The sequence below is a fragment of the Biomphalaria glabrata genome, chromosome 2, assembly GCF_947242115.1.
Source record: "Biomphalaria glabrata chromosome 2, xgBioGlab47.1, whole genome shotgun sequence".
Classification (NCBI taxonomy): domain Eukaryota; kingdom Metazoa; phylum Mollusca; class Gastropoda; family Planorbidae; genus Biomphalaria; species Biomphalaria glabrata.
The window spans coordinates 56,804,078-56,831,185 of NC_074712.1; the positions used below are offsets into that span (position 1 = coordinate 56,804,078).

At 34.8% G+C, this 27,108-nt stretch overlaps 2 protein-coding genes across 2 annotated transcripts; both read right to left on the reverse strand.

Moving 5' to 3' along the window:
• Window positions 1-2,088: 2,088 nt before the first annotated feature.
• Window positions 2,089-7,413, reverse strand: LOC106056648 (uncharacterized). Its single transcript, XM_013213464.2, has 4 exons — window positions 6,954-7,413; window positions 4,976-5,083; window positions 4,350-4,464; window positions 2,089-4,231 (listed from the first exon to the last, which is right to left on the reverse strand). Exons 1-4 carry the CDS (start codon window positions 7,311-7,313, stop codon window positions 3,993-3,995), a joined length of 822 nt encoding a protein of 273 aa, XP_013068918.2. The 5' UTR covers window positions 7,314-7,413; the 3' UTR covers window positions 2,089-3,992.
• Window positions 7,414-10,965: 3,552 nt separating this feature from the next.
• On the reverse strand, window positions 10,966-18,179 carry LOC106056658 (uncharacterized). Its single transcript, XM_013213473.2, has 4 exons — window positions 16,945-18,179; window positions 14,853-14,960; window positions 14,530-14,653; window positions 10,966-14,184 (listed from the first exon to the last, which is right to left on the reverse strand). The coding sequence occupies exons 1-4, from the start codon at window positions 17,554-17,556 to the stop codon at window positions 13,169-13,171; spliced, it is 1,860 nt and encodes a 619-aa protein (XP_013068927.2). The 5' UTR covers window positions 17,557-18,179; the 3' UTR covers window positions 10,966-13,168.
• Between the last annotated feature and the right edge of the window lie 8,929 nt (window positions 18,180-27,108).

The window sequence follows — 27,108 nt, forward strand, 5'->3', positions numbered from 1 at the left end:
AGGACTGTTCAGTACCACCAGTCTATCTACTAAGCAGCGGCGTGGCTAGGGCATGGGGAGTCCCCAATTCAAAAGCCCCCTTTGGGCCCACAAATGAATGTCCTAAATTTTTTCCTACATTAAATAGTATGCCATTGCCATGTAATCTCGCTAGTCACGTGGAGTCAAAAATACAAGACAGCATTGATCTAGATTCTAGCTGATGTTGTAGAGGTATTAGCTGCACAGAATGCATGATGATGTTGTAGAGGTATTAGCTGCAGAGAATGCATGATGATGTTGTAGAGGTATTAGCTGCAGAGAATGCATGATGATGTGAGGTGATATAAATTGAGATTTGTCACTTGTTGATTTTTGATTTTGGTTAATTTTACTTATATACTTTTCCAATTGGAATTTAGACATGTATTTATTAAGTACATTATCTCAAGTCATGATGTCAATGTCAAAATGCAGGGGCCCCTAGAAAGTTCAAGCCCACAGCCCTCAATTACTACATTGGCCACTGCTACTAAGGAGCACCAGGGTGTACAAAAGGTAGAATGAGTGGCAACATGTTTTTGATTATCTTCCATGCCATAAACGAGGTCTATGGACCAACAAAGTCAGGCTCATCCCCTCCACTAAATGCTGATGGGACAATCCTATTGACAGATAAGGAAGAAATCCTAAAATGCTGGGCCGAGCACTTTGAAAAGCTTCTCAATACACCTTCCGTTATAAATGAAGAGGCCATAGAGGGGCTACAGCAAGTACCAATAAATTGAAAAATGAATAACCCCCCTACGCTAAAGGAAACCGATCTTGCCATTCAACAGCTCGAAAGCGAAAAAAGCCTCAGGAGCTGACTCCATTCCCGCAGAGGTCTACAAAATAGGTGGATTAGCCCTGATTGAAAGACTGCATGAGCTGTTCTTAATTATGTGGGAACAAGAGTCAATATCACAAGACTTTAAGATACCACAATTGTCCATCTATACAAGCGAAAAAGAAACCGCCAAATCTGCGACAACCACATCTCTTCTCTCTATTGCTGGGAAAATCCTTGCACGCATCCTACTAAATCGGCTCATGCAACACCCAGAAAGCCAGTGTGGCTTCAGAAAAGAGCGTGGAATCATTGGCATGATCTTTAAGGCAAGGCAGCTCCAGGAAAAATTCCAAGAACAAAATGCTGACCTCTTCTCAATATATTTCGCCCTAACAAAGGCATTCGACACTGTTAGCAGAGAAGGACTTTGGAAGATTATGTCAAAGTATGGATGTCCACAAAAATTCATTTCCATGGTGAGACTATTTCATGACGGCATGAAGGCTCGTGTCCAGGAAAGTGGAGAACCATCAAAGCCCTTCAAAGAAGGCTGTGTCCTAGCACCTACACTGTTCAGTATCATATTCACAAATAGAGAAAAAAGTGAGATAAATATAGCATACAGATTTGATGGTCCCTCAAAGCAAAATAAAAAATAAAATCAGCAGTAATCAGGGACTTGCTATTTGCTGACGACTGTGCCCTAAATGCCTGCTCTGAAAATGATCTGCAGAGCATCGTCAGTGATTTCTCAAGAGCATGCTCACACTTTGGCCTTACCATTAACACAAAAAAGGCTGAAGTCTTATATCTGCCTGCTCCAAGGAAAACCTACTCGGATCCAAGCATCAAGATAAATGGACATGATATAAATGCAGTGGACAGATTCACATATCTTGGCAGCAGACTCTCCAGAAACGGAAAGATTGATAATGAAATCGACCTGCGTATCACCAAGCTTAGTGCATCCTATGGCATACTGTCTTAAAATGTCTGGAACAGATGAGGTATCACCATAAATACATAGCTAGGGATCTATCGAGTTGTCATCCTCCCTACATTGCTGTATGCCTCAGAAACGTGGACAGTGTACAGAAAACATGCGAAGAAACTGACCTACTTCCACAAGACATGTCTAAAAAAAATACTGAATATCAAATGGCAAGAAAAAATACCAGATAATGTAGAGCTAGTCTGCAAAGCATCAACACAATCCTAATGCAGTCACAGATGCGATGGGCAGGATGGACGTCTGCAAAAGTGGTCATCATCGATGGACGAACTATAGATAAAATTGTACACATGATACAATGGTGTAGCTAAGGGTTGGGGAGGGAGGGTGAGAATTTGAAAATCCCCCTGGACCCCCAAATGAGTGGGTTTTTTTTACAACAGATGTCTGAACAATATTTTAAAATTTCGCGCCATGTACAGAGCAGTGTTTTTTTTTATGTACGATAAGCTGGGCTGAGACAGTTCATGTCAGCAACATCATCTCTTTCTCACATCGTACATCCACATGTAAACTTTTTAGTTTTTTTTTTCACAAGAAATGCTATATGCACTTTCAAGTGTATATAAAAGAAAAAAAAAGATCCCCCTTTTAGACCTTTCAATCTATGGGGCAGATGATGTAAAGGTCATCTGTTTCTGTGGCCCACAGTTACGAGGGTGTCATATGGCCAGCACAACAACCAACCGCCTTTACTTTTCCCCAAACTATTGTCAGGTGCCTATTAGAGCTGGGTGGACTCCGAGGCGCCCTAAAAAATCCCAGGATTAAAAATTCCATTCACCAGGATTTGAACCCAGGACCTCTTAGTTCAGAAGCCAAGTGCTTTACCACTCAGCCACCACACCTCCTTTAAGTGTATAGAGTACTGAAAAACAAAAACAAAGTTACTAAATAATAATAATAAGACTTGTCTTAGAAAAAGAAAATCAATGAGGAATGCAGAATTTCCCGTGGCTACGCAGCCCCAGCTGCGATCTACATATTTTGCCACATCTAGCGCAAGCATAACCATCGGCCAACAGTGGTCGATTAAGATTCTTTTTCTCGCTTTCTATGTCTGTCCTCGGCAGCGAATTTTCTTTTGGTTTCAAATGTATATCCCGTGGTCTTTGTAAGTGACCTCCAGCTGTCTTGTTCCGAAGCTATGTGCACAATTTAAAAATGATCATTACCCAAACAAAATCTGGGGCCATACTTAGCAACATGTTTAACAACAGACTTTCTGCTTCCCTAACCCCATCTTACCGTGGGGACTCACTATAAAAATAAGCATAAAATAAATTATGCATTCCATCATCATGACTCTATGCATCTAAAACCTAGATGGTCAAGTGAAGTTTCAACGTTGTTTTTGGAATCATATACGGATGAGAACCCAAACTATGAATAAAAAATTTAACAAGATCTTCTAGAAAATGCCATAATAAGTGCACAATACAAAATCCTTACATGAGCTGTGACCCAACTTAATAAAAGGTTACCATAAATTGTAGGATTTAAAATGAAAATTGGTGGGGTGCAAATGTCCTAAAAGCTTTTATATGATTAATAAATGAGTTGCTGTAAAACAACTTAGTTGATAAAGAAATTAATGTTTTGATTTTTTTCTCAGAATTGCTCATAAAAAAGTTTGAATGACACCTAACATTCTCAAAACTATTAATTATTACTTTCTAGGGTAACTTAGTTCAATCAAAATAAAGTAGGCTACACCTTCACCTTTTCAGACCTTGTGATCTACAGGATATTTTTGGTTTTTGGCACATGTCGTGCCCATAATCCATTGATCTACAGGACAGATCATGTAAAGGTCATCTGTTTCTATGGACAATGTTAAAGGTTGTCATGTGTCTAGCACAAAGAAAAACTGCCTTTAGTCTACAAAAAAAAAAACCAGCAAATACTTAGAGACCTTTTCTCACTTTGGGTCACAATGGAAATGCACATGTATCAGATAATGCATCTCAAAATGCTAATAAAGATTTGGATTTCGTATTTTAAATAAATTTTCTAGCTTAATTTATAACGTGTACCATATATGACTTCTAAAACACGTTTGTTTTACAAATTTTGGGGAACTTTTTTAAGGTCCCCCGACACGTCGCTATGGATAATTTAAACAATAATAACATAGTCCTTTCAATTTCTTTCAAATATAGGCCTATTTTACCCTTGAAGCATTTTAGAAGCAGCACATCGGTCAACATTTGTTTGCTCATTAAAATAATTGTAATTGGAAGCTAAAGTGTACACATTCGGCTGTGATTCATACTGTGTCTCTTCCGCTGGATATTTCCTATTTAGCCCTGGAATATTGAAGGAAAGCTCGACAGCTTCATCATCCTCCTGAGTCCAAGTTACATTTTTTGCTGCTCCAGTTTCGTAAAAAGTGTCATCTCCCTGTTCTACAGAACAGAATAATATAGAAAACAATTAGCTGCACAATTTTTACTTATCACAATATTGTACAAAGTCTCAATGAAAATTATACCAATACTACAAAACTTTAAGACAGTTTAGTACCTTGAATACAACAGTTAAGATTTCTTAAACGAACATTCAATGAGGCCAAAAGAAATTCAAGTTTTCCAACTTCTGTACGTAGCTTGGCATTGTCTTCTTTAAGCTGAGTATTTTTCTGCAAGTAGAAAAAATTAGAATACTTTGAACTTTTGTTTAAAAATATATTTGTATCAATAACTTTAAGGAGCAGTCTGTAAAATTGATATTCATCAAATGATCCAATCACTATGTTTCAATTAATTACTTGACTCCTTACTACTGAAAAAAAAACAACAAAAAAACATTGTCCCTGAATTTTTATTTTAAAAATAAATAAATAAATCTGAAAATCAACTTACATATAGGGCCTATTAAAAACAAATTTAAGAAAAAATTATAAGTTGGTACTAATATATTATAGTAGCAGACTATTAACAATTTACTCTTAACGTGACGAACTAACAGATTGCTCATACATCCACATAAATTTTGTTTAGATAATGAGATGTGATGTAGAACTGAAAGAGACTTCAAATTTTCCCCCTATTAGAAGTTAATTGTAAAGGCAGATGGTCTCCCATGCGGATATGTTAATATACATTTTTTAGTTTTAATAAATTTGAAAGCAAATAGCACAAGACACTTACCTGTACAAGAGCTTCGTGTACTTCTTTCTTTCTCTCTCTACTTCTTTTAGCAGACTGACGATTTTTCTCCTTTTTCAATTCATATTTCTCCAATTGCTCTGAACTTGACTAAAAAAAAAAAAAAGAAAATTAAAATATATATACATAAATGTCTTAGAACTGATGTTAGCCAATAGAAGGGTTAGGATATTTGCAAAACTGATTTCTAGTTATAGGATAAAAAATGATTAAAGAAGCCAGATTCAATTTTTTTTTATATTTAAGTTAAAATGTGCAATATTGTTTTCTTATATCTATTAAATGTTAAATAGCATGTTTTTAAAGAAAAATAATTACTGGAAAACCTCTCCCAGAAGACAACATCTTCATCTAGCAGCTACCACACTAAAAAACTACCCACATATATGCCAAACAGACAATTTACCAATGCCCAAACAGTCCTTTAAACCTTAAAAAAACTCTGATACCACCTATATGAAACAACTTATATTTATAGGCCTACAGTTAGCAAGAAAACTGTCCACTAAGGAATCTGGCAGAAATTTGATTAAAGGACAGATAACACAATGTATATATATGTATATGGAACTAAAGTTAACAACACAATGGAAAGTTGGTTGGTACCTAAAATGTTCGGTATCCAAAACAATTTTACCCATAATCAATGAAATACATTTCATTGGTCCCCAGCCCATATTGACTAATATATATGAAAGTTACATGGTATTTTGGTCTGATTTTAAAATAGTAACAGTTATAATACAATATAAATGGAGTTAAAGGGACATGATAACAAAATAAACAACATTTAGTAAACATAAGAAAACTTACAGTTTTGACTGTGATGTGATGGCATGGGTGGGTGGAAGTGGAGGGGGGGGGGGGGAGAAAAGAAGTTGTTGGTCAATATCTTTTTCATGGAGCAAAAAAACAATAACTAAACTTGTATTTTCTTTGTAGTTATCAATGCATGTTCGATTATTAACCAAGTAAAATGACATTATTACCAATGTTTAACACATCAAAATAAGAAAGTCTGCTGCAAATCTTAACGCTAAAATGATCTTACAATGATCATGCTCAATACAGACTAATGTGCACTATATGCAACTCAAATGTTCTCACATAATAGTATTGCTGGTAGCCGCCACTTCTTTATTAGACTAATTAATTTTAAAAGTAAGTAAGTAAAGTTCCCCTTTTAGACCTTGTGGTGGACTAATTAATTTTAATCTGCAATTTATTTTTGCTAGAAAGAATAATTCGTTTACTAAGAGAAAAAGTGAATACTGAAGCTCAGAACTCGGAAAAGCACTATATATATAACAGCTCTTTCCCAGACCCAGCTGTGGACTTAGCTTACAGCATTCCGCCAGACTTCTAGTTGGATGGAGGGGGAACCTGCTGCTTAAAAATTCCACAAAGAAGCTTTTCCAGCATACAAAAAAAAAAAAAAAAAGTAAAAAAAATCTTAAGATTGTCAGCACAATGTCTGAAAGGGGAACTTTACTTTTTTTTTTTTTTTTACAAAATACTATTTCTGAAAAAAAAAAAAAAAAGTAGGCTACCAAATTCTATTGAACATTTAATATGTAAATTTGGATTCTATAAAATACATATGTAAAATGTAAATATTTATGCTAAATAGAACTGGAAAATTGTGTTATAATAATTAGGCCTATGTCTTCAAGTATTTTTTCTTTTCCATTATTACATTCTAACCTATAGATACTGGACAGTGGACAACAGTGCAAATGTTTAATGAAATTTTGATAATTATCTGAAATGTTATATAGAGTCTAGATATTCAAGACATTCGATCGCTCCCTGATCTAGGTTCCTTATAAGTTTGTATATAATATAGATATAGATTTTGCTATAGTGACATATTATAAGAACACACACTCTACGTACCTGACAATAAATGGGTAAATGATTCCTTTTAATTTACAAGAGAATATGAGATAATTATGCTTACTTCAAGTTTGTCATCCTGGGCATGTAGATCTAAGCTTACGCCAATATCATTTGTTGATTTTGTAATCGAAATAACTTCATTAAGATTCTCCCAATATTTCACATTAGGATTATTAACGATGCTTTCGTTATTTAAGCCACTATTCGCTGCAAAACAACCCGAAATGATGGTACCGCATACATCGTTATAATTGTAAGAATCCTCATTTTCATATAGATCTAGATCTAGATCTATCATTTCATCTTCGCCGTCTTCGGATGGCAACGTCGAAATTGTACTTTGAGGTCGATCCAATATCTCTTGATTTTGATGCGGTTTAAGCGTATCAAATGTCCAAAAATCTATATCATCCATATCCATTTTAAAAAATGCAGCTTCGAGCCTTCAAACTAAGTAGCCTAATATAGATTCTAGATCTAACTAAAGTTAAGACTAAACACAAACTTTTTTAGTCTAGTCAGTCTAGATTCTAGATCTTAGACCCTTTCGCTTATACTATAGGCCTAGTATAAAGAACTCGAGTCTATTAAAGTATTATATCTATAATTAGATCTATAATCTTCTCATATTCATATATTACTATTAGAATCTTATATTATTAATTATTATGCCTGTGAGTGTAAGTATCTTTAATTTTAATCCTAATCTACTTTAGCACTGTGACTGCAATGTCACTGTGTATAATCACGACCTAGTTATATGGAGAACGCGAATTACTCTTTTGAGCGTCAATGGAAGAAATGAACTACTGTTACTTGACGAATGTTTTTATTTTGCTTCTAAAGTAGACAACCTTCACCCGCCAATGGACCCCCCACTTTTTTTTTTACTTTAGCCCCGCCCTAAAGATGTATCTCGAACGTAGGGAAAGTCCCTTTGCTTTGGCTATTCCTTTACGTGTCCACACAGACTCTATATTCGGAAAAGCAGTTTATTATAACTAAACGTCTTTAAACAAAAAAAAAAAAAGAACAGATCGTTTAATAAAACAGCAGCCTGCGTTTCAATAAAAGTATTTGTTTTTAATGATTTGATTCTTCATTCAGACCTAGATCTAGATCTATACTTAATACTAAAATGCATTGCTTTTATTTTTTATACGGAAATCTCCGTACGATGCAGTGATGCGTAACTTAAAGTTTTCTCCCTAGATCTAGATAGTTAAATTAGCGTGGTAGAATATAAATTTAATATATGCCTACATTTTATATGAAAAAAACAAACAAAACAAAACAAAATAACATCTATATAGTGTATATATGCAGGGACTAACTGGCTATATGGGTATTTGGGCAGTGGCGTAGCATCCATAGCGCGAAGGGGGTTCAATAGGGGCCCACACCCGATGGTGTAATAACCATCCTTGGGGCAAGATGCAACATAATCTCTAGCTTAAGGCCTTCAAAAAATATTTAGAAGTTACAAACAATATCTGGACTTATATGGGGCCCCATATCTCAAATAGCTTATTAAGGCCTTTTCAACTCTAAATAGGACACTGCATAGCGCGTAGGGGTTTCATATCGCCTTGTCCCATGACTATAGGGACCAATTGTGGCCTGCCCTACAATGCAATTTTGTAAAAAAAAAATGGTTAAAAATTGACGTTTCCTTAAACAATCCCGCACGTCATATCAAACTTTATATTAACTTTAACCCGTGTTTTCACCTAGAGTCAGTGTAATTAAGGAACAACTTTCATCCGGTTTATTGTAATGTGGTGACGGTGCGTTGGTGGTGACGGTTTGTTCCCAGACTCCCATTATTTCTTTTTTCCCCCCTCTCTATGTTAATTAAACAGTTGATAGTAGGCCTACTACCTTTTTTTTTCTGCTTTTTTTTTTTTAAAGTAAGCATACTTTTTTTCCCCATTTTTCTGTTACCAGAAATATAGTTTTAGACTTAAAATTAGATATTAAACAAGCAAAAGAAACGTCATATTCTGTTACTTAGGGAAACGGTAAAGATGTTGACTTTTTAGAAACTTAATTATCGTGACTGAATTGGGGAGGAGGTTTATAATAAAACATTTTAAGATTGAGCGATAATTACATTTATCACGGAATAGTTCACTTGATTGGCTGCTTTAAATTGTCTTCTGGTTCGTGCAATGGAAAGTCTTTCGGATGGTCTCAATGGTCTCGGGTTTATACCCCGACACAGCACCAATGTTGTTTGTTTTCCAACCGTATCGTAAAAAAAAAAATTAAATTAAGGCTTAGGGCCTACTAATTACGTAACTTCATTAACAAGCTTGCCAAACATACAGACACCATACACGACTGAGAACGGTGGATGATGCAAACAAGGAGCACATTGAAGAAGCTGACAATTACTGACTGAAAGTAATTCGTCGCAGATTCAAAACGAGATAATAGACCTGTTGGGCAATGCAATTTTAGCAAAATACTAAAGGAGATCCAATGTGCGCCATTTTTCTCTACCATGTTTGACAGCACATTATTAAATTATCATTATTTTCTGAACATTTTAATAATAAAGTAGGCTAATAATAAACTCAGTAGCGTAGCTAGGGATTTGGAGGGCTTAACCTCTTTAGGGGCCCTTGCATTAATGTGACATTCGACATCATGACATGAGATAATGTCGTAATAATTAATATTTAATGTAAAAACAAATTTCGGACACTCATTTCAAATTTGGACCTACCTCCCCCACTCCCAGCTACGCCACTGCACCAAACTCAAGGAAATGTTTTTAATAAAGACTTATCTCCGATGTAGCTACGAATCCGACATGTCGAATTCTGCTTTGCTCGAAGCAGTGCGGTGTTATATAAGCTATTAAAGTACTAGACACAGTCTACTTAGTCCCCTGTTGTGTCTCCTCCTTACGACCCATTTAACATACATTGTTATTATTAAATAAATTTTACTTAAGGAAAGGGGGATGAAAGTGAGGGGGGGAGAAAGGAGTAGGCAATTTTTGGTTACACCCATGGTAGAACATATGCATCAAGCACGCTTGTTTGTTAGCCTTACATATCTCAGAGTTCCCTCCTGTATTGAAGATTGTTACATCCCAGCCCAAAGCGCACGCTGGATGCAGGTAGGGTCGAGCCAGGAACCACCGAGTCAACAATCTGAAGCGCAAATCACACGTCCAGGCAGCCATCCAAACAATGGAATAGTATATTAAACTATATGTATCTTATGTCATAGCCTTTAAATAAAGTATCTCTAAATGAACAGAAACAAACAATGTAGCTTTTGTTTTTATGTAAATTGTAATAAAAACTTTATTTTTTATATTTTAGACATATTCATTTACAATGCCCAATAATTGTTTGCATTAGTACACATTTTTCATATTGTTATTGACAAAGAAATGATTTAGAATCTCATGAATACTTGTATGTTTCTTAAACAACATGAATTCTAGTTTACAATTTAAATAATAAATGGTTTTAAAACAAAGTAACCACACACAAACAAAATGACTGGTATGATTTATGCTGCCTTCTCAAATGATTTTAGTATTTCTAGCCTAACCATTGACAGCAATGGTTAATTATGAAAGATTAGTAGGCTAAGCCAATGGCAGTATTAATTATTCTTTTTTTTTCACAAGTGTTACTTAGCTATATTTTGTATGTCTTTATTTCATACGTTTCAGATATTCCTTCAGAATGGAAAATTATTACATTTTAACCCAAATCTCACAGGAAAGGTTTGAACTCACGACCATTATACAGACAAACTCTCGTGCACACCACACAACCAGAGAGTTTTCCATAATAAAGAGAGCTTGAATTTTCACTCTTTAAAAATCTGGTCTCTATTTGATTTTGTGTTTATTAATCTTTGTTTTATTATATCTCTTTATGAACAGAACAAAGGGTATGTAATGTTATTTACTTTTAGCTCATACTGGTTTCAATAAAAGAGATACTATTCCCCTTTAATTTATTTTTACTTCTGTATTATAATTGCTTAGACTGACCAGCCATTTGTGCAGTCATAATTATGGTCATAAGTTTGAACACAGATAGTCCACATCACCTGCAGACATTTTATTTCTAAAATGTTGTCTGAAACTTACATAAATAATATACATATAATAGCAAAATAATTATACTGACAATTCATGTATGATGGGCCCTATAAATTGACAGAATAACAAATAAAAACAATAACAATAAAATACAGTGAACAAATTATTACAGCATTTGATTCAAGAAATTAGTTTACTAAGGTTTTGAAAACAAATTTGCCTACAATATAAACATCCAGCTGTATTCTTCAGATGTTTCACAATTTCAAAGGTCAATAAATGCTATAAATTTAAAAGATTAAATAAATTTTTTAAAACAATTTAATTTCAAAATTATTATAAATTAAAATAATAATATAAGATTTTATTTTGTTCAGTGTTTAGTGATTTGTCAGTTTCTGCTAGCAACCAAAATGTTATATTAGAAACCTCACAAAGTTATATAATTATATAGTAATGGCTTACAAAGACCTTCCTTCAGGGAACAGTACCAGGAAGAAGAAGAAGAGGAAGAGAGAGGAAGTGTTGGGTAGACAACATCAAAGAACGGACAGGCCTGTCATTGACTGAAATTTTATCCAAGGCAAAAGACAGAGAGGAATGGAGAAAGATGGTTGACAAATCTTGCATATTGCCCCAACGATTCAACAGACTAAGGGATAACTGAAGTGAAGTAATGGCCTAGTTATTTAAAAATATTTTCAAGTTAGAGGGTTCACAAGATTTTCAAAGGTGAGGCATATCCTTGACCAACACAGTGACATTGTCTTTGATTGACAGTAACATTGAAAAAATAATAAAAATTTATGAGATAAATGTTGATAGTAAAGGACATTAGGCAAGATTAAAATTAAATTGAAATTAGTTTTTAAGTCTTCTTTTAAAACCTACTTATATGAATAAATAAGCATACTTTAGTTTAAAACCAAAGTGCATGCTTGAGAAACAAAATGAGTAACTTATAAATGCATTTTTATTATATATATGAAATATATAAATCTGACTACAGTTTTTTTTTTTTTTGCTGTCATAACTAACAGGACATGAGTGAGGTAGCAGGACATGAGTGAGGTGAAAGAGCATGAAAAAGGTGGAAGGACATGAGAGAGATGGGGGGACCATGTTTGAATCTTGAAAAAATTAGTTTTGGTACATCTTGGTATTTTGTATATTGTGATAAATCGGAGAACAAATTAACAGGCAAAGCAAATGGGTAAAGCTGGTTCTCAAATGAGCATACTTAATTTATACAAAGAAATTTAACACTTTTTTTTTTACAATTTGTACATAGCACTTTTGTTTTTGAGCTGAAAATTACTTGTTTATAAGTGATTTTCATTGACTGAAAACTGTTTTTAGATTAACCCAGGTTGAGAAATAAGACACCTTTTATTAGAAAGAGAAAGTATACTTATAAATTAATTTTTTTGATAAAACAATAACAGAAATTCTGATCTAAGCTAAAGCTAAATGTAAAAATAATCAATAGAGACATAGAAAATATTTTAAGAATGATTGAAATATTGCAACTGGGCAGTGAAAATCAATATATTGGATGACTAACTATTTCCTTTCTAGCTTTATATTTGTAATACAGAAATTTTTTTTTTTAAACCTGATAAATGTTTTAAAATTAATAATGCTTAAACGTTATTTTATATGACTAGTTTTAGATATGCATTCCTTCTTTGAATAATAATAATTAGGAAGAATTAATCATGTACTTGTCAACCATTACATAGAAAATAAATGTTTTTCAATGCATTTAAAAACAAGTGAGTTTGGTTATAGTCAAACACTTTTACCTCAAGAAGACTTAGGTCTACATTTTTATCATTATCATTTGATAAAATCTTTATTGATTGTTTCAAACATCACAACAGTAAACTAATGATCACCATCTTTTCTGCAGTTATGTTTTAAACTCGATATTGGTATAATATAACAAACATTTGGTTATATTTGAACTCTGCTACATATATCTAGCAGACAGTAATCATAAAATGTTGTTTTCCTTAAATATAGACCAGTAATCTAGGTTTACTTCATGTTTTGCTGGGTTTTATCTATGTCAACTAAGTAGGTAGAAACAATAACGTTGAAAAATGTGTAATAAAATGTATAATACTAATAATTTAATTATATCACATTTCTTTTCCTTTGATCTGGTTCTTCGCACAACTATTTTCTTAGTTTCAACTTCAATTGTCATTATTTATTTTCCTTTTTTTGGACTGTGGTTCATCTAAAAAAGAAGATGTGAGGTCAGACATTTCCTCATCATAAGCTGATGAATCAACTCGCCATACATCAAGACTAGCTTTAGAACTGATTTTGAAATCCACTTGGGACTTCACACAAGAAGTTGTGCCTTCAGAATTTATAGGTACATATACAGGACTATGAACATTTCCACCTGCAGTACAAAATGTATCAGCCATGTCATGATTGGTCATATCATTACATATCATTGCTGTGATTTGTAGGGAATTGGTGGAGCATTTATTATCAGGTTGAATAGAACCAACATTCTGATTGTAATGATTAACCATGCTGTCCAACTGGGGTGGGATTAGATAGTCATTTCCTGATGTATGGTGAATGGTTATTTGAGGATGTGATTCAGATTGTTTGAAAATTATTTCTGCTTGACTTTTATTTACATCTTGCTGGAAATTGAAAAGTGGTAATGTTATAGTTACTGGTACCATTTCCTGAGAATTATGCAAGTACTGTTCTTGAGATATCTCCGCATATGTTTCAGGTTCCATTGGCAGTGAAAGACGAAAGTCTTTCTTTTTATCAAGTTGTATATCCGTATCTGTATATAGATCTTGCTCATTTGACTGGAGATCAGAAACATACTGTTCATTACTTGGCTCTTTTATAGGCAGGGATTCCAATATCTCTAATATAATTTCTGGAGATAGTTCTACATCTGATGTTTCAGAACAATTAATTTCTTGCTGCTTGCTTAGTATGGTATCTGCAAGATGTTGATTGGATTGTGAATGACTTGGCTGCTGTATGTTGAACATTAAGCCTGGGATTTCATTTTCTGAATAGTCAGACAAGCTTATGTCATGCTCAGATTGTTTACCTTGAGCAGCTAATATATTTGGACAAGCATAGTTTTGTATGGTAGAGTCAGTTGAAGAAATAAGTGCTGGTTGTGCTGGAAATAGGTCAGTATCATACATGGCTGCAGAAGCTATCTCTGAAAGGAGAAAGTAGAAGAAAAATATTTCAGTCAAACAAACTTAGTTGTAAGAAAATTGTTTCTATTTATAGTTTTTTTGGAAATTCCCACTGACCTCTTTATTTAAAGCATATTCATCAATTTTTTAGAATCTAATGGATAATAAGTTGAACATAATAAGTTGAACAGAAAAGGAACTTAAAAAAAAAAATATTTTTTTTTACCTAATTTCAAGATATCAGCAATTTTTTTCTTTGCTAAACTTTTTTTTGTGTGTTGTTTAGATAAGACAATACAAGCTGGTGTTAATTGTTATAAAAAGGGTCCTAATTTTCAAAATAGAAAATTTGAATAAGTTATTACCTTGTTTTCTTTTAGGGTGTAAGTCATGAGTATTTATAAATTCTTCCAAGACTCTGGCTTGATTTGTTAATTCTTGCACAACTTTTTTCTTTTCTTCATTTATGATGACAAGCTCTTCATGTTTCTGTTAATAAATAGTAATAATATTTCTAAATAATTTTAATTCATCTTGTAAAATTGTGTTCTACAACTGAGCAAGTCTTTTTAATGGTCTCATTTTATGGTCTTCTATATAATTAAAAACTTAACATAACAAGAACTGATGGGCTATTGGAAGTGAAACAACCATTTTATGATTTCTAATTATACTAACACAAACATACTTTTTTTATTTCATCATAGCAAGCTTTCTTCAAGTCTCTACTTCTTTTGGCTGACTGTCTGTTTCTTTCTTTTCTGTCATTCTCCTTAGCCATTTCTAGAGCACTGGGCTAAAAATAAACAAATTATATTAGTCCTGTACAGAAAGACATTTTAAATAACTAATTATAGATCTACTTGTTTAGCAATATGGTCCTTGAATTAAATTTTATTGCATGTTGTTTCACGCAATACAATTTCAACTCTAACTCAAGTTTCTTTTACAAAATCATATCAACTCTAACTCAAGTTTATTTTACAAAATCATATCAACTCTAACTCAAGTTTTTTTTTACAAACTTATTTCAACTCTAACTGAAGTTTCTTTCACAAATTTAGTACATGTTTGACATGAATGATGACAGTGGTAAGAAAAAAAGAAAAGCGATTCAATGGAGGTCAAAGTCAAAATTTAAAAAGTTATAATGAACACACAACAGGCACATATATAAGAATAGGTAATATTTTCTAAGGATATATAAGAATAGGTAATATTTTCTAAGGATATATAAGAATAGGTAATATTTTCTAAAGATATATAAGAAAAGGTAATATTTTCTAAAGATATATAAGAATAGGTAATATTTTCTAAGGATATATAAGAAAAGGTAATATTTTCTAAAGATATATAAGAATAGGTAATATTTTCTAAAAACACATTAAAGACAAGCTACATCCCTTTTCTTCACCATGAATATTAAATATTATAGTGATCTAGAAATCTGATGAAGTATCTATAAAAGACAAAGCCCACCAGACTTGCTTTAACCAATACACTCATTCTCCCACATAAGTGCTATTTAAAACTACCAAACTTTGAACATAGCCTACATATTAACCCTTACATATACTATACTATCCTTGGAATAATTAAGCACTTTTGACTTCTGATGTACAGTACCCTAAAACTGCCAGCAATCATCAATTTTACAGGCTTTTGTTGCATTTGAAAAAAAGGCAAATGTATAATTTATGACCAAAATGTATGTTTATTGATGGTTATCAATCAGGGCTACATAGCAAGTAAATCAGGTTATTTTGTGTTTGTGTGTAGAAGTGGCTTTATCATATGTTTCCTATAGGAGCAAAATTTAGGTACTTTATAAATTCAAAAGTACTAAAATCACAAGGCAAAGCATAAGGCAGTGTTTCCCAAATGTTTGAAATGTGTACCCCTTTTACAATTTTTGTAATGTTTGAGTACCCCCCCCTTCCCGAATGAGATCATAGAATTTGGTTCCCTGGTTTTAATATTAATCTGTTCTTTTTTTCTAGCTAATGTGAGTTTGAGTTTTTTGAGTTTTGAGTTTAGGCACAATTTAGGTCATGTTGTGCCCATAATCCTTTAAAGATCACTCTCCCTTTACATAACAAGGGCTAACTTCTATACAGTTAAATCATTAAAAACAAGGTCTATTCACAGTTAAAATAGTAAAGGTAGTAAAAATTTAATAATTTGGTAAAAATCTTATGTAAATATATGTTCACAGTTCAAAAATCAGATCTTCGTAGACAACCCCACCTCCCGGACAAAGCCCAGTACCTTCCCAGGGTCGACATTGTCGAATAGTGTTTTCAAGGTGTGTGTTCTAAAAAATTTCTCCCTGACATCCTGGTATCTGGGGCAATCAATGAGGCTAATGTCTAGAAATGCTCAAAAAACAACTTAACATAAATATGAAGATGGTAAAAGCAAGATGTATTTCAGAACTTTTTCTGCTAAAACCAGATTCACGTGTTGCATTTGTAACTAGAATGATGTTAAAGTGCACAATTTATGTTTATTAAGTCAGCATCTGAAGCAGTTAAGTATTCAATTAGTGGGCTTGTTTTGAGTATTAAGTAATATGAATTAAAACTTACTTATGATTTATTTTAATTTATTAACTGTACATAATAAATAGATGAAATTCAGCATAGTTAAGGAGGTGAAATGTATACCAGGGGTACACTAAGCCCACTTTGGGAAACACTGGCATATGGGAAATATTTATTAAAAACAACAAGCTAAAATTCTAGCAGCACATCTTAGAAAATTGTTAAAGCTTTTCTCACCATTATTTCTACCTTTGTAGACTCATGGCATTCATGAAGGATTTTTTTAATATCTTTTCCTTCGGCGTAGCATCTATTCAATATAGCTGTTTTTAACTTTGATTTAGTAGACAGATCTTTGAAACTATCAGTTACATTATCAACATTGTAATATGATGACTGAGTTTCTGAAGTATCCTCTGAATCTGATGTGGAAAGTGGCAACCTGACAACTACTGATTCCAATAGTGGGTCCTTTTGAAATAGAAAAGCATTTGTTTCATTTGTGCAATCTGGGAGTTCCTTGCAAGTTGTTCCACTGTAGTTTACATCCACTATATTGTCCGTATAATTAAAATGATTATTCAAGTTCGGACTTGGAGGCAGACTGCTGTTGCAGGAATTATCATGTAGTGAGTGACATTTATAATAAATATTACTGCTGTTTGAATCTGCTTCTGGTGTGTGAACACAAACATCTCTGTTAATATTTTGGTAATCCATGACCATATTTTCGGTCTGAACTATAGATATATTATCTAGATTCATCATCTCAAAATCAACACAGTCCGGCCAGTTTTCTACTCTGTTCATGGTCATATTGGCTTGGCCTTGAATTATAAGGCCAGCCATAGAGGTGGATGGTATATACTTTATACAGATCTAGTAATCTATATAGATGTTGTGTTACAAGTTGAGCAATTGACTATTATGAATGTGAATAGATCACTTAGATTTAGATCTATTCATTTAAATTTATAATAAATAATAAGGTAGATACAATACTAGATCTAGATCTATATTGAATGTATAGAAAAGTAGAGACTTTGATCTAGATTCAATGTCTACAATATCTAAACTATTCTAAACTTAGTAAGTCTATTGTCAATATCAGCACAAATTGAACACAGTGACAGTACTGGCACTACCGTACTACTAACAGTAGACGTAGATCTAGAATATAGATGAGTAGACTAGATCTCGCGACGGTAGTCCTACGAAAACGCAGTAGTACTGACTTAGTGAAATGACGATTCAGAATCAGATTAATTTAATGGCACACTGACAGTGACACTGATGACAGAGGCGACAGAGCTGACAGCTTGAACTTTCTGACGCCCTTGGTTTAGTTAATCAATTTTCGATTTTCTTGATCTAGACTAGACTCTAGATAATATAGATCTAGATTCTTTTTAAAGAAGTAATCAATATGATCCACAAAAAAGAATCTGAAGGGTGATAGATGAAATAAATCTCTTTAGTGACTTTAGGATTAAGTATTATTGAGTCTCAATCTAGATCTAGTTGTGAACTTCCCGATTTTTACATTGTTTTTCCCGAAAGCCATATCAAACATATCTATAGGTCTGTACTTCTATATGTCAGTGATTGTCTTATAAAGTGAGAAAAAAACCTAGATCTATTTCTTGAAAACAACTTAAACAAATCGCCTTAGCTAAAAATGACCATGCTATGAATGAATAGTTTTTAAATTTTTACAGTATAAAATTATTAATCTATCTCAGTCATTTTATTTTAGTAGTCAACAGGCAAATAGGTCTACAGATCCTAAATATTTGCAGAAAACAATATCGTCCCGATTAACAGTGAAAGCTAATTGATCTTACGAAAAAAAAAAAAAAAAAAAAGATATAGGCTAGGCAATATAGCCTAAGTGAGAAAATTTAAATTTATTTGGATCAGATTTAGACTTGAAAAGCTCTAGGCTTAAGTTATTTGACATATATTTAGTGGGTTCTTCACATATTCAGGTATCGTATATGTTAGTCCTAAACATGATTTTCGGATATTTAATAATAATGATAATCTTTATTGTCCGTAGTGGGTATAACTTATTTGCAATCAAGAAGTAGGCCTATATAGATAGGAAATTGGCAAATTTTTTAAAGAAATATGTTTCTTACACAATTCTAAAAAAAAAAGGTTTACTGAAGTCAATCGCTGCACTACCAACACGATTCAGAGAATGACCATCACATGGAATAGCCCTTTAGGCCTCTAACATACTTGTTAATCTTCAATATTATATTTAATAGACGTGACTGGCCTCGATGTACTATGTATACCAGATAAAAATATATTTTGCACCCATTTGTAGTTTAGCTGTGAACAATCTTAGCCATACACAAAAATAAAGGCACATTCCTCGTCCCATATGCTAGGACAAATTTGTACAAATACTCCTTCTTCCCTAGTGCTATTAGAGCATGGAATGGGTTGCCTGAACTAGCCAGGAAAACCAGTGACTTGGCAGAATTAAGTCATTGGTTAATATGCATGACTAAATGCATGACGCGTAGGAAGTAATCTTCTTTTTTGAAGTAACGTCTGTATTAGATAAGATAAGATACTTTTCCCCGTGTAGCTACACATCTTTAGGAAAGTTAGAAAATGTTCAATTTGGAGCCATCTGGTAAGACATACGTACTTACAAATATTTACAAAAACAGTGAGCTTATCAACATGGGACCAGCCTGGAGTAGACCTACTAAAGAGAAACTAATTAAAGTAGGCTACCCTACAGTTCTTATATTATCCATGATTGAATCTCTTACTTAATTTGCCGTAATTCTGATGAATTTATCACAGATTGCTTAATTAAGAAAGATAACCAGATCCTCTATTTCCAAATTTGTTATATGGCTTGCTAGAAAAGGAGCAATTTGTTGATGTTTTTTTTTTTAACAAGAAATCCAAGGAAATTGATACTGTAAGGAGAAGCAAATGTTTCTACTGTGAGGAGAAGTAAATGTTTCCACTGTAAGGAGAAGCAAATGTTTCCACTGTGAGGAGAAGCAAATGTTTCCACTGTGAAGAGAAGCAAATGTTTCCATTGTGAGGAGAAGCAAATGTTTCCACTGTAAGGAGAAGTAAATGTTTCCACTGTGAGGAGAAGTAAATGTTTCCACTGTAAGGAGAAGTAAATGTTTCCACTGTGAGGAGAAGTAAATGTTTCCATTGTGAGGAGAAGCAAATGTTTCCACTGTAAGGAGAAGTAAATGTTTCCATTGTGAGGAGAAGCAAATGTTTCCACTGTGAGGAGAAGCAAATGTTTCCACTGTGAGGAGAAGCAAATGTTTCCACTGTGAGGAGAAGCAAATGTTTCCACTGTAAGGGGAAGTAAATGTTTCCACTGTGAGGAGAAGCAAATGTTTCCACTGTAAGGAGAAGCAAATGTTTCCACTGTGAGGAGAAGCAAATGTTTCCATTGTGAGGAGAAGCAAATGTTTCCACTGTAAGGAGAAGTAAATGTTTCCACTGTGAGGAGAAGTAAATGTTTCCACTGTAAGGAGAAGTAAATGTTTCCACTGTGAGGAGAAGTAAATGTTTCCACTGTAAGGAGAAGTAAATGTTTCCATTGTGAGGAGAAGTAAATGTTTCCACTGTAAGGAGAAGTAAATGTTTCCACTGTAAGGAGAAGTAAATGTTTCCACTACGAGGAGAAGCAAATGTTTCCATTGTGAGAAGAAGTAAATGTTTCCACTGTAAGGAGAAGCAAATGTTTCCACTGTAAGGAGATGTTTCCACTGTGAGGAGAAGTAAATGTTTCCACTGTGAGGAGAAGTAAATGTTTCCACTGTAAGGAGAAGTAAATGTTTCCACTGTGAGGAGAAGCAAATGTTTCCATTGTGAGGAGAAGTAAATGTTTCCACTGTAAGGAGAAGCAAATGTTTCCACTGTAAGGAGATGTTTCCACTGTGAGGAGAAGTAAATGTTTCCACTGTGAGGAGAAGCAAATGTTTCCACTGTGAGGAGAAGTAAATGTTTCCACTGTAAGGAGAAGTAAATGTTTCCACTGTGAGGAGAAGCAAATGTTTCCATTGTGAGGAGAAGTAAATGTTTCCACTGTGAGGAGAAGCAAATGTTTCCACTGTGAGGAGAAGCAAATGTTTCCACTGTAAGGAGAAGTAAATGTTTCCACTGTGAGGAGAAGTAAATGTTTCCACTGTGAGGAGAAGTAAATGTTTCCACTGTGAGGAGAAGCAAATGTTTCCACTGTGAGGAGAAGCAAATGTTTCCTTCCATCGAAAATGGATCCAATTGATGTACTGGAATTTTTGTATTAGTAGTTTATCATCAACTTGTGTCAGTGGCTAGCGACGACCGGCTGTTCTGAAAATTAAGACTGATACATTTTTTTACCCAACTAATTTCAGATATAAGTGAATCCCTTGATTTAGTATTTAGAAAAATCGCTTCACTGAAAGCAAGAAAGATATTTAGAAATTCTTGAATTTTAATTAAAATTATTTTAACGCAAAAGAAAGATGATACAACAGTAAGGAGAATAGTCGGGTAGTTTTCGTTGGCTGAGAAGTTCTGCACATTTTTGAGTCAATCTTGTAGTAGACAATTCACACAGAAAGGGCAAGAGCGTTTCACTCATGGAGGCCGATGTATTCGGTGTACAGATAATGCATGAAGTAATTTAATAATCTAAGGTCAAGTCTATGTGGTTCTGAAACATGGAGAACAACTGAAGCAACAAAACAACAACAAAAAAAAATAATACAGACCTCATCAACATATGTCTGAGAAATATCTTAAAAATACATTCACCGGTACGACAAAATAGAAAACACCAAACTGTGGGAGATGAGTGGACAGAAAAATATAGAGGTGTAGATCTTAGAGAAGAAGTGGAGATGGATTGGTCACACCCTTAGAAAAGATACCAACAACAGAGCTAGACAGGCCTTAGAGTGGACCCCCCCCCCCCCCCAAGAACGTGGCGACGCAGTGTACTAGCTGAAGCAGAGATGACAGGAAAGAGCTGGGAACCCATTTAAAAAACTAGGAAGAGACCATTGAGATTGGCGTGTTTTTACTGAGGCCTTATGTTCAATGAGGAACGCAAAGGAAAGATGATGATGAATTTACTAAATCATAGACCGAAAATATTTTTGTATGCGCATGTCAGCACCCTCACAACGTGCATGTACTTTTGCTAGAACCTACTTGTGGTAGCCCTCTGTATGTACGCTCTAGTTCTTAGCCTTTCCGCTTCCCCGGAGGCGCCACACTGAGGCTTTGGAAATTGGATAATCCTTTCCCCTCCCCTCTATGTATGGGTGACTTTGATTTGTTGATTTCTGTTTCAGTAGGCAAAAAGTTAGAACCCCCAGTTTAAAAAAAAAAGAGCAAAGTTAACTTGCATGCCACATAGCATTAAATCTCTCCTTATAGTAAAGTTACCATTTTCAGACCTTGTGGTCTATAGGGCAGATGATGTAAAGTTCATCTGTTTTTGTGGCCTACGGTTAACGAGGGTATCATGTGGCCAGCACAAAGACCAACCGCCTTAACTTTACTCCAACTAATGTCAGGTATCCATTAGAGCTGGGGCGCCCAAAGATCCCGAAATTAAAAATCCCAGTCTTCACCAGGATTCGAACCCTGTTTCTCTTTAAGTGATCATGTAATAGTTTTAGCTTTTAAAATTTCTTTAATAATCCTAAAATGTATCCAATATTTGTTCCTACATGTATTCACATCGATCAGTTAACCAAGGAAGGAAATCCGCGGCTATAACGCAATAGCGCAGTCGTCTCCCCTTACAAGCCTCAATCATTTATGTCAAATGCAACACCCCCCCCCCCCCACCACATACCAATAATCCAGGTCATAAATGTACCTGTAGATAAAAGACACGAGACTTATATGAAGGGTTCAGGTACATTATTTATTACTGTAGTGTACAAGTTCAACAAAAAAGTGAATCATACTATGTGGTGCAAACCAAGGTAAAAAAGAATTAGGTTCTAGGGTTAGCATTAGGTTTCAAGAAATAAAAAAAAATATATATAAACAGAATTTAAGGTCATTTTTTTTTTGTCCATGGTGTGATTTCTCTAAACTAGGAACCAATGAAATTCGGCCACGAGCTCCTTATAAAAGTGTAAATAAGTTACATCATATTCGTGAAAGAATGTCTGAAATTCCCGTTCAGTTTTTGGGCAATCCCCTGTCGTATCTTGACTTGTCTGGCGCTGTGCCATATTAAAAAAAAAAAACAAAAAAACTAAAAACTTTTTAATGTGAATGAAACTTTCGCGAGTGAAAATGCAGTTGTGTGCGCATGCGTTAAAACGGAAAATTTATATACGCATGTTGTAAAAAAACGTTGCGTGTGTGTGTGTGGAAGGCGGAAATGTGTGTGTGTAAAAAAAAAAGGTTGGGTGGCAGGGGAAGGCAATAATTCAGGAATCAATTGATCACGGAGGGAAGTGCGTTCCCCCGGCACCTTCGATATAGTCACGGGGGTCACGGTTCCCCTCGAAGCCGATCACACAGTTCTCTGCAGGTGTCGCTTCCTTCCCCAGTTGGTCAGTCTTCTCTTGAGACGATCAGCTTGGTCGTTACTTCATATTCTTACCGGTGGTCATCGCTAAGGCCAGTCGTTTAGTAACTGACCGGTGGTGACGTCAGAAGCGTAGAAAGGTACCCGTGGGCCCGGGTTCAAGAATATGATCATGCCCCCCCCCTCCAGTTAACTCTTTCTCTCCGTAATTATTTTTTTTCACATTCTGACGGAATTCTTCATTTCGCTCATTACTATTTCACTACCATGTTATGATTAAGCTTCAATAACGTTTTGGTTTGTTATCAGAAAATGTTTTAGTTGGTATAGAGTTAAAGGGGAAGGCATGCCCTTTTTATAGAACGCAAAGTAAAGTTTATAAAATTAAACATTAATTTAATTTAATGAGGTCAAATCAACGATGGTATCGTCAATCAAGAGAGAAAGAGTTAATAAACTAGAATGTTGAGTGTGAGTAGTGTGACAAAAAAATAAAATCCTATTGTACGGACCAGTACGTTTACATAGACATTCCAGTATAAGTACTTTCACAAGTAATGGGCTCATTTCACCCAAGGGCCAAGGCTAGTACCTCTTGTTAAATGTAATACAGATGAAGGCTATTATTATTCTAGATCCCGGGCGCATTGAGCTCTTTCGCCCATTGGTAGCTACGCCATTGGTTGACGCCTGAACTTTACTTTGCGCGTCATCACGACCATCATTCTTTCTCTCTCTCTCTCTCTCTCTCTCTCTCTCTCTCTCTCTCTCTCTGTAAATGTGTTTCTCCCTCTTTTTCTCTGACGCATTGACTTCCTCTCTCTGTCTCTTTCTCTTTCTACATTTCCCTATGTAATTCTTTCGCTCTCCATTTCTCTCTTTTCTTCTTCTTTGTTGTCATTTTTTTTATGTTGCAGGGTTCAGATCAGTAAATCCTATAATAATAATACTAATTTATTTATAGAGCGCTGTAAACAAACAAAATGTAGGCTCAAGTTTAACCGCGCAGTGGTTTCCAGATCAGGCAGTTCTGTGTCTAGTTTACTGATTCAGTTGTCTCTCTCTCTCTCTCTCTCTCTCCCTCTCTGCGTCACGTATAAGCAGACACATCTCACTTGCATTTAGATATACACGGTACTTTCTTAACGCTATAATTAATGTGCGCATATAGGAAAGTTTTATGAAAGCTGTACAGACAGATACTGTTAATGCTTTTGTTTTTATTGAAACAGATTTTAAGATACATTTTACCACCATCCTCACCCCCAAGCAGGCATATACAAATATTGCCATCGAACCAATCAGCTGGTTGAAAGATCAGGTCCTCTCCATCACGACACTATTAACTTTACCTTAAGCTGTTCAGCTAGATTTAAACAGGGGTTCTCAATCTGTGGGTCGCGATCCCCTTGGGGGTCGATTGACGATTTGCCAGGGTTCGCCTAAGACCATCAAAAATAAGGATTGTTATTGCCTATTCTTCTATTGCTGTATGTGTGCGTATGGGAGGGGGGGTCGCGGCAGAGTGGGATATTGTAAAAAGGGGTCGCCGAGCTTAAAAGGTTGAGAACCGCTGAGCTAGAACCAGGCTGGCAGATTTTTAAAGTTAGAATGTCTGTTACTTTTGCTTGTAATTTTGCCTACTCCCAAACGGAAGTAAGTCCGAGCTCCTTAGACCAGATTGAAACTTCTCACTGCCTAGCCCGAAGTGAAACGATTTTAGGAATAGGCATGTTTCAGCTGTGACTAAAAATTGTTTTGTTTTGTACACGGTGTTTTGGAATGTAGGAACACTGTTGGTCTTTGTTACTATATTTTATTAAGAATGTAGACCCAGTCCTAAAAAATCGAAATGCAAACAAAAAGAAAATGTGTTTAGCATGTATCGTGAAAATTTACAATTATAAGTAGCTGAAATTCATTCTACTGGCGTCTACAGCGCACACATTATAGTAAAAAATAGAGCCAATCAACTAAAGAAGAAGGCGAGAAAGACCGAGATAGAAGTGCAAGGGACGACTGGGATGTGTTTGGTCGTATCGTCATCTTTCTGTTCAACAACACGTCTTGGAGAGGACGTTTTGGTCACACAAAAGACGTTAACGCTTTGGAAATATTCAATCGTTTTGAGGTGAGAAATGCGGGTAGAATTGCATTAACAAAGACGTATTAAAATGTCTTCTGCAAGTTGGTCTTGTTGCAGACGACTATCACAAAGGGACCGGGCCATAGGACTATTTCCAATCGTTAGAAAACAAAGTTTCTGAAAGATATAAAACTAAATCTAATAGCACTATACAATGAAGCTTTGTTACAGACACACACACACACAAGTCTAGATTAGACTTATTAGCGCAATAAAACTTTCTAAAAACAATAACAACAACAACAAAAAAAACTTAAAACTTTACGTCCACAATAAAACGACACATACTTGTGCTCTAAATCTTATTTTTACAAAAAAAAAAACAGACCTATTTGCACACTAATATTTACTATCACAATAAAACAGTACCTACTTTCACTCAAAATAATAATTACAAAGTGTTATCTACTCACCATCTCTTTTCTGCTTACTCGGTCATAAATCCTTAGTTACAGAAACACTCTTAAATCCTAGACTGTGGTCTGCAGAAGAAATACGAGAGACCAATGTGGCCCCTTTTATATTTAAGAAAACACCGGCATTTGAAAGTGTTTTCCATCGGCGGTTAGAATTAGTCACAAATCTATATATCGCCATAGCGAAACTGGGTCAGAGAGAACAGCCAATCGTTTAGAAGAAAAAAATGCGAATCTAGTTTCGGTATTGGGAATTCACCGCGAGGGAGGGCGAAAGGGAAAATCCGGTAGCAACATTTTTTTCTTTCATCAAATTGCTTACATGTATTTATCTTTAGGTTTCGCCAACTTGCTTTTAAACACACACACACACACAGATATTGACTTGGAGAGTATTTTAGGTTTCGCAAACTTGCTTTTAAACACACACACACACACACAGATATTGACTTGGAGAGTATTTGTTATGTGGATATTAGCTACACTTATGTCTAAGGAACATTGTCTTTTTTTTTGATACTCATATTCTGCTAAGATTTATTTTTTTCGTTTAGTATATCAGAAAACTGCTGGCTATCGGTTACCAAAAGGTTAGCCTATAACTGCCTCTCTGACAAACTTCTGTCTGGGAAAGATGGAAGATTACCTCTATCTAATTCTCTGAACAAACTTTTGTCTGGGAAAGATGGAAGATTACCTCTATCTGCCTCTATGTCTGGGAAAGATGGAAGATTACCTCTATCTGCCTCTATGTCTGGGAAAGATGGAAGATTACCTCTATCTGCCTCTATGTCTGGGAAAGATGGAAGATTACCTCTATCTGCCTCTATGTCTGGGAAAGATGGAAGATTACCTCTATCTGCCTCTATGTCTGGGAAAGATGGAAGATTACCTCTATCTGCCTCTATGTCTGGGAAAGATGGAAGATTACCTCTATCTGCCTCTATGTCTGGGAAAGATGGAAGATTACCTCTATCTGCCTCTATGTCTGGGAAAGATGGAAGAATACCTCTATCTGCCTCTATGTCTGGGAAAGATGGAAGAATACCTCTATCTGCCTCTATGTCTGGGAAAGATGGAAGATTACCTCTATCTGCCTCTATGTCTTGGAAAGATGGAAGATTACCTCTATCTGCCTCTATGTCTGGGAAAGATACAAGCAGATGTAAATTTAAATTGCCATTATAACCGGTGGCTCATATCCCGAGCGCTCGGGTAAGTAGCGAGGCCAAAGGCCGAACACACCGGAAAACTCCCCCATATTTCTTCTCTGTACCACATCAGCCGTGCAGGTATCCACC

Coding starts and splice junctions, on each gene's coding strand:
- LOC106056648 (XM_013213464.2), bottom strand. CDS start 7,313: ATGGATATGGATGATATAGATTTTTGGACATTTGATACGCTTAAACCG. Junction 5,084..6,953: donor CCCAGGATGACAAACTTGAA/GTAAGCATAATT, acceptor TTTTTTTTTTAG/TCAAGTTCAGAGCAATTGGA. Junction 4,232..4,349: donor TCTTAACTGTTGTATTCAAG/GTACTAAACTGT, acceptor TCTGTTCTGTAG/AACAGGGAGATGACACTTTT.
- LOC106056658 (XM_013213473.2), bottom strand. CDS start 17,556: ATGGCTGGCCTTATAATTCAAGGCCAAGCCAATATGACCATGAACAGA. Junction 14,961..16,944: donor CTACAAAGGTAGAAATAATG/GTGAGAAAAGCT, acceptor GTTTATTTTTAG/CCCAGTGCTCTAGAAATGGC. Junction 14,654..14,852: donor GCTATGATGAAATAAAAAAA/GTATGTTTGTGT, acceptor ATTTATTAACAG/AAACATGAAGAGCTTGTCAT.